The sequence below is a fragment of the Leucoraja erinacea genome, chromosome 4, assembly GCF_028641065.1.
Source record: "Leucoraja erinacea ecotype New England chromosome 4, Leri_hhj_1, whole genome shotgun sequence".
Lineage (NCBI taxonomy): Eukaryota > Metazoa > Chordata > Chondrichthyes > Rajiformes > Rajidae > Leucoraja > Leucoraja erinaceus.
The window spans coordinates 50,354,075-50,365,352 of record NC_073380.1 but is presented as its reverse complement, the minus strand read 5'-3'; the positions used below and the strand labels follow the sequence as shown (position 1 = coordinate 50,365,352).

The 11,278-nt window shown below is 40.1% G+C and overlaps 1 protein-coding gene across 4 annotated transcripts in view; it reads left to right on the top strand.

The window, feature by feature from the left end:
* The first annotated feature begins 941 nt into the window (after positions 1-941).
* Positions 942-11,278, top strand: part of myom1b (myomesin 1b) — a 113,022-nt gene continuing 102,685 nt past the window's right edge. The window contains exons 1-2 of one of the 4 annotated variants that reach the window (XM_055634203.1): positions 942-1,326; positions 2,113-2,299. In XM_055634203.1, coding sequence (XP_055490178.1) covers positions 2,163-2,299 — 137 coding nt within the window. In that variant the 5' untranslated portion in view covers positions 942-1,326; positions 2,113-2,162. The remainder of the gene's footprint in view (positions 1,327-2,112; positions 2,300-11,278) is intronic. The other 3 variants (XM_055634204.1, XM_055634205.1, XM_055634206.1) reach the window with 3 other exon arrangements.

The following is an 11,278-nucleotide window of genomic DNA, read 5'->3' as shown; positions in this document are numbered from 1 at the left end:
AGATGTGGCCCGTGTGGCTAAGGGGATCAGAGGGTATGGAGAGAAGGCAGGTACGGGATACTGAGTTGGATGATCAGCCATGATCATATTGAATGACGGTGCAGGCTCGAAGGGCCGAATGGCCTACTCCTGCACCTAATTTCTATGTTTCTATGTTTCTATGATAGTCTCAGCCTCAACTACCTTCTCTGGTAACTTGTACCACACACCCACCACCCCTTTGTGTGAAAAAGTTACCCCCTCAGATTCCTATTAACTCTTTTCCCCTTCACGGTGAATCTATGTCATTTGGTTCTCGATTCCCCTACTCTGGGCACGCAATTCTGTGCATTAAAGTTCAGTTAGTACCGAGGTACAATGAGAAGCTTGTGTTATGTGCTAACCAGTCAATGAAAGAACAGTACGTGATCACAATTGGGCCATCCACAGTGTACAGATACATGATATAGGGAATAACGTTTAGTGCAAGATAAAGGCCGATTAAAGATAGTCCGGGGGTCTCCATTGAGGTAGATAGTAGCTCAGGGCCGCTCTCTAGTTGTTGATAAAATGGTTGCCTAGTTGTGTGTACGTGTGATTTAATTTTATACTGTCTACCTAATCGTGTTGTACGTGCTTAATGTCAAATTCGTGTGCAACCATCACCTCGTGTTAAAAAAAAGAAACATTGCATTGACATCTTCCCCTCCTGAAAACCTTCAATTTCCCTCCTTCACCCTGACCTCCCCAGCCACTCCTTCCATCAGGCACCATTCGTCCCAGCGGCGGCAGAACGGATTATTCAGTCACTTGAGAACCCGTCAAACCTACGTGAAGGCGAGTCACATCTAACCCAGGGGGACTGCCTAAGGAGATAGTGATTCCGGCACCTTTCAAACCACACCTCCACATATGTGTATGCAATCACTGGGTCAGCTCACAGAAGTCAATCCCGTGAGAGGGATGGCTAAAATGAGTGAAATGTATCCAGATTTAAGGAGCCTGTGGATAAAAGGGATTGGCGAATCGGAGCTTGAACTCCACTAATTGCAAACTCTTATTTCCCCTACACGAAGCATTCAATAACTCTTTACCTGCATTGCATCCCCTTGATATTTCTAGCCGCGGGACACTGATTGCTTGGTCTAGAGCTATATTTACCGATCCTTAAAGCCATAAAAGGTCGTAACTCTGGCTTTCACATTCCACTGACGGGCCGCATTATTTTTGTACTGAACTCTGGAGCCGAGTCTGCAGCCTTCTTCCTCCCACTGCTTTCCCAGATACATCACACCGAGCCTTCTCGCTGATACAAACAACAAAATCTCAGAAAACATTTGACATTCGGTGAGTGTTCTTGATTCTAAGTAGATTTGGCGGGGCTTGTGGCGGGTTTTGTGACCCAAATGTTGTTTTTATTCTTTGTTAAAACGTTAAAGTCCCGCTGGCAGCTGAGCGGTGCATGTGTAAATGTACCATGAACACATAGCTCAACCGGCGAGGTCGGGCAGAATCACGCCGTTTTATTCAATGCGGGTTTGTAACAAAAAGGACCCAATTAGAAACCTAGACCGAGAAACCGTGATTATATTTCACCGGAACCCTGTGTGGCTGGATGTTAACAATTCTGTCAGAATTACTTTAAAATGTATCTTGAAATATAAAATTAAACGCGGAATGGGAAGTTGGGTGTAAACATGGCTCAAAGTAAAGTAACGCACAATGTTTCATTTGCAGCCAAATACATGTATTAAAACGAATTAATAGCTTTCGCGCGAGAATTATTAAAGACAGTGGCAAATATTTAGAATTAAATGTAATTTTTATTTAATACAAACGATATTTTATATGATATTGTACACGTTGTGTACTGTATATATGTAATAGTTTCCATTTCTTATAATTAAAATTCAAAGTGATTTATTACACAGAAACATTGTGGCAGATTGTTGGCTTATGAGGATTTGCAACGTTTTAAATGTTACTTGCTTTGACCATCCAAGGGTCAGACCAGAAAAGGACATAAACTAAATCGGAACCCTGTTACCCATATCTTGATATCAGCGCACTCCAATGTTGGTTACATATGGAGCACTGTTTCCTGAGTTTTATTTTTTGCTTTATCTAAAACAGAGTTCATACGGCCAAGCGGGAACAATTCGGATTTTACGTGGCCAGCCAGCATGTCCTCCGTATCAGTACCTTTCTACCAGAAGCACCACAAGCACTATGATCGCGACTATCGGAGTAGCCAGTTGCACTCCACTATGCAAGACTACCGCCTGCAGGAAAAGCGCAACATTACAACTCACTCCCACGGGTAAGAGCATGTCAGGATTACTGGCGATCGACACAAAATGCTGAAGTAACTCAGCGGATCAGACAGCATCTCTGGATAAACGGAATAGATGATGTTTCGGGTCGAGACTACTGACTGCGGCTGCAACTACATATTAAAGGTTTTATAATAGATGAAGGGTGTTTAAATTGGATTTTAATGTATCGCAGAAATAGGTGCTCTTAGCCAATATCAGATGCACAGTTTAATTTAGAGATACAGCGTGAAAACAGGCCCTTCGACCCACCGAGTCCGCACCGAATAGCGATCCCCGCACATTAATACTATCATACACACTCCAGGGACAATTTTGTACATTTATACCAAGCCAATTAATCTATAAACTTGTAGATCTTTGGAGTGTGGGAGGAAACCGAAGTTCGCGGAGAAAACCAACGCAAGTCACGGGGAGAACGCACAAACTGCACCGGTAGCCTGGATCGCGCTGTAAGGCAGAAACTTTGCCGCTGTACCACCGTGGTAGAGCAGGCCCTCGGACCCAACTTGCCCACGCCACCTTCCCACCTGTCTGCATTTGCCCATATCTTTCTAAATCTTTCTTATACATGTACTTCTCCAAATGTATTTTAAATGTTGAAGGACTGTCCCACTGCGGGGACTAATTTGTGAGTTTAGAAGAGTTTGCGCTCGACTCAAACTCACAGCATGGTCGACAAGTGGTCCTAGGAGATCTATGTAACTCTCCTTCATGCTCGAGAGTAGTTCCCGCATAATCGAGGCCTCAGTTTGGTCGAAGAGTATTGTTTAGCATCCTGAGAATTGTCCACAAGTAAAAATTGCACGGCTTTTTTACTCGTAGGTTTAGTCGAAGTGGGTCGTAGTAGGTCGGCATGTTATTCGTAGGTAATCAATGGCAATCAAATGTAATCAAAGGTAGTCGAAGGTAGTCGTAGATAGTGTTAGTATAGTCGAAGGTGATCGTCTTCACTCTCCACTATTCGGTGTCCAATTTTCCCGATGCTAGTCGAAGCTAGTCTTCAGCATAGTCAAAGGAGGTCAAAGGAGATCGAAGGAGGCCTTCTACATATTCGTAGGAGGTTCTCTACATAGTTACAGGAGGTTGTAGGAGGTGTTCTACTTCGGCGATACAACAAGACCATGACACTTTTTTAAACTCTCCTAAACTCTTCTAAATTTACAAATTAGGTCCCCGCAGTGGAACAGGCCCTTTATTATAGTACCTGCCTCAACTACCTCCTCTGGCAGTTTGTTGCACACACACACCGCCCTTTGTGTGTAAATATTGTCCCTCAGGTTCTTGTTAAACCGTTGTGCTCTGTGCATTTACCTGATCTATTCCTTCATGATCTTCTACACCTCTGTAAGATCACTCCTCATTCTCCATGGAATAAAGCCCTAGCCTGCTCAACCACTCCCTGTAGCTCAGGTCCTCAATTCCAAGCAACATTCTTGTAAATATTCTCTGCACCCTGCTTCCAAAAGTTTAAACAACTTATCCAGAATTTGGTGGATATAAATTTTTGATATTAGCTGGGATCTAGATTTCAAGAATTATCAAATCTAGTTAAGTTGTTGGGTTTTTGTTGACAAACTAACTAATTATCCTGCCATTCAACCAAATTCAAGGATAAACATTAACCTCATAAGATGATAAGACATAGAAGCAGAATTAGGCCATTCGACCCATTGAGTCTGTTCTGCCCTTTGATCATGGCTGATCTGTTTTTGCCTCAAACGTATTCTTCTGCCTTATCCCTGTAACCTTTGATGCCTTTAGTAATCAAGAGCCCCCATCAATCTCTGCTTTAAAAATACCCAATGACTTGGCCTCCATCGACATCTGTAGCAATGAATTCCATAAATTCAACACACTCTGGTGAAAAAAATTCCTGCTCTTCTCTATTCCAAAGGCATGTCCTTTTGTTCAGAGTCTGTGCCCTCTAGTCCTAGATTCCCCACGTCTGGAAACATCCTCTGAATATCCACTCTATTTAGGCCTTTCATTATTCGGTAGGTTTCAATGAGATTATCCCCTCATCCTCCTAAACTCCAGCAAGTCCAGGCCCAAAGCCGTCAAACACTCCTCATACGTTAACCCAATCATTCCTGGGAACATTTTTATAAACCTTCCCTCCAACATCAGCACAACCTTCCTCAGATATGGGGCCCATATAAAATAAGAATATTTTGTAGATAAAAATCATCAAAGGAAAAATGCGAGGTTTGAAAATAAATAACCATAGAATGGTGGCATCACTCAGTGGATCAGACTGCACCTGTGGTAACAGAAACAGAGCTAATGTTTTAACTGGAGAGTCCATTCCAGGTTCTTTAACCTGAAAATTTAAACTGTTTCTGTACCAGTCTGATGAAGGCTCCTGACCCGAAATGTCACCTATCCTTATTCTCCAGAGATGCTGCCTGACCTGCTGTGTTATTCCAGCATGCAGCGTTTATTTTTGTAAATCAGCACCTGCAGTTCCTTGTTTGTATTGTTTCTCTTTTCACAGATACTGCCTCACCTACTGAGTTTTCAGCATTCTTTTGTTTTTTATTTGTGTTGGGTAGGCTATCATGCCAAACAAAGACAATTAAAGCATTATTATAGTCATAAAAATGTTCAATAGCTTTTTTGAAGTTTAAAAAAAGGACATAGGTGAAATTCAAAACTCATGACCATGGTAGGGGGGGAGTATTGGAGATAGCGAAGGAATTTACTCATATTTGTAAGGTAGTGAGCTATTTAGAGACTGTCGGCATGGGTTTGTGTGAGACAGCCCATGAGTTACAAATTTGATTGAGTTTTTTGATGAGATGGCAAAGGTGATCGATGGCCTGGAGCATGGGGATCGGTGTTGTCTGCATGTACTTCAGTAAGGTGCAGTATTTGACAAGGTCTTTCATGGTATACTGATCCAAAAGATTAAGATGCATGGGATTCACAGTGACTTGGTAGTTTGGATTCAGAACTGCTTTATCCATAGAAGATGATCAGTAGTGGTGGAAAAGTGTTATTCTAGCTGGAGGTCCATGACCAGAGTTATTTGCAGGGATCTGTGCTGGGACCTCAGTTGTTTGTGATATATATAAATGACTTGGTCAAAATGTAGATGAGTTGATTAGTACATCAGCAGACAACACAAAAATGTGTGCCATTTGAAACAGAGAAGAAGGCTATCAAAGGGTGCAACAGAATGTAGACCAGTATAATATGGGCGGAAAACTTGCACATGAAGTTTAATCCAAGCAAGTGTTGCATATTGGAAGGTCAAATGTGTGGAGAAGGTATACCATTGATGACAGAGCCCTTAACGACCTTAAGTTTGGAAGGATCCAATGTCCTAGCCTCCTGAATGTAACAATAAATATAAATAAACTGTTAAAGAAGGAAAACAATATGTTTGTCTTCATCTACTAAGACATTAAGCATAAGATTCAGGAAATAATTTTGCAGTTTTATAAACTTTTGTTAAATAACTTTTGTAATATCTTTTTGTTTCTATGTCCGACCCTCTGCATCCCTTGACGTCGGATTCCTTGGATTTATTGTCTTAACTTACTGTCCTAATTTACTGTCTTGGCCCAAGACTCTCGCTGTTTTATTTTGAAATTATTATTGTCTTCTCTGTGATGATAACTAGATCATTGTGTTTAAGAGTGTGGAAGAAAGACAAAAGGAAATTTAACAAGACACCAGTACAACAATTTCATGTGTAATCTCCATTATTTATGGCATGTACAGAAGGTTATTTTGAATAGTCAAACACAGCCGTTACTGTCCTTCTGAATTGTTCTTGATTGAAACATTATTCAATGGAGAAATTATAAAGAGAATATGGCTACTTACTGTTAGTGGGGAATTTTCTATTTAAAGTGTTCTGATCAGGATTTGGGGCATTTGAGCTATAAAGTTTTCTGTATTAATTTTATATCTGATTCATGAAGGTTTTTAAAGTGACACCTTTTACAATACATTACTGTTGAAATTGTAACATGCGTTGCCATGCTTTTGTTATTTGAAAGTTGTCCCACCATATTTATCCCAAATATTGGATTACTCATTACAGGATCTCTCTCTTCCTGTGTTAAGTTGTAGGTGTGTTGTTGTGCTAGTGGATAGAAGAAATTCATTGTCATAATATTCTCCAAAGCAACTTCAATCTAATATATTTCCCAAAATACTTGGGCTGGGTAGTATTTTGATGATCTAAAGACATCCATGTAGCTTTACATCTTATAAAAATTACCTTAGGTGGAGAATTTTGTTGATTTGCAGTTATTTGGCTGGAAGTGTTTCAGAACCCTGTTGAGATGTGTTGATGGGGCTTTAGTTAATCCTTTGTGGCTGAGTAGGAAGACCTCCAAGGAAATTCCTCATCTTGAACACTGATGGACTGTTGTTATATGTTTGTTCTGCCAGAATAGAGTCGGAAAGCAAGGAAATAGCCCCTTGGCCCAACCCATTTATGCCAACCAAGATGCCCATCTAAGCAAGTCTGATTTGCTCGCGTTTGACCCATATGTCTTCAAACCTTCCCTAGGTCTGTTCACTCATGTTGAAGGCAACTTTTTGTCCTTTTAGGAAAACAGCTGAGAAAAGAGCAGAAGCCACTAAAGATATTGGGCTAGCACTCTGATAGGCAGAAGATGAATACCAAAAGCATTACATTCAATTCCCACCACAAACTTTGCTTCTGACCCGATGTGTTGCATGTAAATGTCTGCTGTAGATATGTGATGCAAGTGTGCGTATATGATTCAAGGACAGTTTCTTCCCAACTGTTATTAGGCAAGTGAACTATCCTACCAACAATGAGAGAGCAGTCCTGAACTACTATCTTCCTCATTGGAGCCCCTCAGACTATCTCTGATGGGAGTTTACTGGCTTTATCTTGCTCTAAAAGTTATTCATGTTATTCTCTTCATCATGTATTTGTTTACTGTGGATGGCTCGATGTAATCATGTATTGTCGTTCCTCTGACTGGTTAGCATGCAACAAAAGCTATTCACTGTACCTCAGTACACATGACAATAAGCTAAACTAAACTAGATGAGTAAAGTAATTGCGCATCTTCTAACTGCATTCCATTACTCTTCACATCTCTCTGTATATGTTGCATCGTACAGGTTCAAATGCAGGAATGTGTGCACAGGCACATACGCTTAAATGCAACAAGGGTAGAAAATCAAGAAAAAAAGAAAATAATTTTAGTCTGACAATGAGCATGAGTTATCCAGTTTGTGGGATGAGTTTAAAAGCCCATAACCTCTTAAATTACTTTGCTCACTTGGAAGGATTAGTTTAAATTCCTAACACAGTCTTGTGAGAAACGATGGTAATGAGATAATGCATAGGGGAATGCAACATAACTCTTGAGCAGAAACAGTAAGAGTGGGTGGAGGGCATAGACCTGTGTGGCTACATTGAAAGCCTCGGCATGTAAAAACAAGTACAGTAGTCTTTCAATTCACATGATGATTACATGGAAATATGTATTGGTGCAAACAGTAGAGTAGAAATTGGTTGTGTGGGTCAGAAAATTAAAAAAAAAGTATAGTTTTGGGCTTACAGCTCTAGGAAAGATGTTGTCAGGATGGAAAGGGTGCTGAGAAGATTTGCAAGGATATTGCCAGGACTCGAGGACCTGAGCTATAGGGAACAAGTGAGCAAGCTCGGACTATTCCATGGAGCATAGGAGGATAAGGGGTAATCTTATCGAAGTGTTCAAAATCGCACCCTTTCCAACTAGACAACATCTTTCCTATAACATGGAGCCAAAAACTGAACACAATCTATACAGTAAATGTGGCTTCACCAACGTTGTATATAACTGCAACATGCCCCCCAACGTCTATACTCCACACTCTGACTGATGAAGGCCAAAGTGCCGAAAACATTTATGACCACCCTATCTGCCCGCGACACCACTTTCAAGGAACTATGTATCTGCATTCAAGATCCCCCTGCTCTACAACACTCCCCCAGAGCACTACCATTCACTGTGTAGATCCTGCCCATGTTGGACATCCCAAAATGCAACATTTCACATTTCTCTATGTTATATCCCATCAACCATTCCTCAGCCCACTTGCCCAACCGATCAAGATCCTGCTGCAGTCTTTGAATGCATCAGCAAGTGCATGATCTGTTTAAAGGACATATCTTGACAATGGAACATGGTTGAGTTCTTTGACTACACACTGAATTTCAAGTGTTTTGTGCTTTAATTGTTGAACAAATTGAATCAAAGTTATTTAGCATACAAAATCTCATATTGCATATATGCATATTCATGAAGTCCATAGAGATTGTATTAATGAATGTAAAACATGCAAACTGCAAATTTATCACAGTTTATCACAGCAAGAAGCCACAAAGGAAATGTATGCACTTGTGATTAATAGCAAATTAAGCTTGACTAGCATTTACACCACCAGTGACAACGGCAGAAAACAGAAGAAATCGATACAAAAGACTTTAGCCTTTAGAGAGACAGTTCCTTCGGCCCACCGAGGCCTCACCGACCCCATACACTAACACTATCCTACGCACTCCAGGGACAATTTAACCAAAGTAAATGAACCTACAAACAGGTAGGTCTTTCAAGTGTGGGAGGAAACCGGAGCATCTGGAGAAAACCCATGCGGTCAGAGAAAGAAGGTACAAGCTCCGTGTAGACAGCACCTGTAGTCAGGATTCAACCCAGGTCTCTGCCGCTGTAAGGCAGCAGCTCTATCGCTAAGCCACAAAAGTATAATTAAATGGACAGATTATCTACATGAAACTCAACGGGGCAGCAGATTGCTCATTTATAGATGAGGATACACATCTCAGTTAAATCAGCCATGTTCCACTGACAAAGAGAGCAATGAACTTGAATACATGTTCAGAAGAAGTCTTAAAATCTTTAGTCCAGATTGAAGTGATTATTGCACTATGTGGTCAGCAATTAGCCCAACAAATGGTTGTAGCTGAGGGTACTAAATGGTCAACAGCAAAGGTTGGCTCAAAAGATTAAAGCTAGATCAGCCAGAACTGTTCCACATGGGGCATGCTTAGATTTACACTTTGGAAAATATGGAGAAATATCCGATGATGCAAGTATTAATGCTCATCCACATTGAACCAGGTGCAAAGTCAATCTAAGGATGTCAAAATAGTTCTTTATAGGTTCACAATGATGCAACATGTACATTGAAACTTGCCGGTGATGATTTCATGATTTGAATGATGAATTGGCAGCTGTTGAAATGGGGGATGAATTGGGGGATGTTGAAAGTAGTAGAAGATGATATTCCACTAGTTTGGTTCCGCAATCTTGATGAATCGAAGCTGTATCCATTAATTCTTCAATTTATTTAATACCCGAGCCAATAATAAAAACTTCAGGCTATGGCTTTTCTGCTTATCAGCATTTCAAGAATATATTTTCTCAATACACTCAATGTCGGAGTTAAAACCATCATTCAGATAATAGACGTTGGAGTTTAGATTGAAATATGTGACACAAAGATGGCTTCTATAAATAAGAATTAATATCCCCATGTATCAACTCATTCCACCAAATAATACACAGGAAAATGTAAAAAAGTTACGTGATTTTGAGCATGTCCCAGAAGTTGATCCAGTGACATTGCGGGAGTAACGCTAGAAAGGTCCACTGAATTAAGTCAAGAAGTGATACTTTCCTCAATTTATGAAGTGGATACAATGCCAATGAAACAAGTTTCTCGAAGATTAAAAAAATTCAGGAAAAAATAGTTAAATTTACAAACAATGCATATGTACGGATCACATATTATTTTCAAAAAGGGAAAAGCAATGTAGTATACATATATTAAAAACATATATGTATGATGGTTACGCCACATATGCAAAGTACTCGATTAGTTGAATAAACCAGTTGCAGTTGTCCGTGTGTCTTCACATTACCTCTGTAGAGGCCGGGTTCAAAGTTAGGAACATATGCACGGACACATAATTTACAACCATCCACTGTATTTCTCTTCCTGTTATTTGACCATTATTGAATTAGCCATTTCTTAACCTCAGTCTTTTATTTGAATATCAGATAAGATACAGCCCACAGTTAGACTGCCTTCTTTACCTCTTTAAAATCTCCCAATTCCACCTCAATTTTAATGCATCCACTGTTGAAAATCTCACTTGTAAATGTATTACCACCAGATCTGGTTATCTAACACATTTCATGTTTCCACCAGTGGGGAAAGTCTAGAACCAGAGGACACAGCCTCAGAATAAAAGGATGTATCTTTAGACAGGAAATTAGGAGGAATTTCTCTCATCAGAGGGTGGTGAATCTGTAGAATTCATTGCCACAGATGGCTCTGGTGGCCTTGTCAGTGGGTATTTTTAAGGAGGAGATTGTCAGAGAGTTGAATACTAAGTGTTATGGGGAGAAGGTAAGAGAATGGGGTTGATGAACGAGGGAATGATAGATCAGCCATGATTGAATGGCAGAGTAGACTTCAAGGGCTAATGGCCTACTGCTCCTATGATTAATGAACATGAATTTCATCATTCTGCCCTCTATAAGTGAGATGGCTGCCACCATTGATTTCAAATTGAGCAACATGTTGATTTAAAATGATGTATTCCGTTCTAGGGTTCTTCTATGAGTTAAAACCTCTCTAAATCTATAATCTCTTCCAACTCCATAATAATTTGAGATATCTGCACAATTCTCACATCTTAATCATTCTGAAATGTAATTGTACTATTCACCTGCAAGGGCCTTAAGGTATAGAATAACAAAATAATACTTGATGCAATGGAAGAGAACAAATATGTGAACAGAATAGGCCACGGGCCTCATTTTGTGTTGATTAATAGTTTAGTTTTAGTTACTTGGGACTAATAGATTCCTGGTGTGCTACAAAGTTCCAAGGTTTCGACTTCAAGGCACTAAATGTTAAGGGGAACACAGTAGATGAGGATTAGTGTGCAATGTACTGTA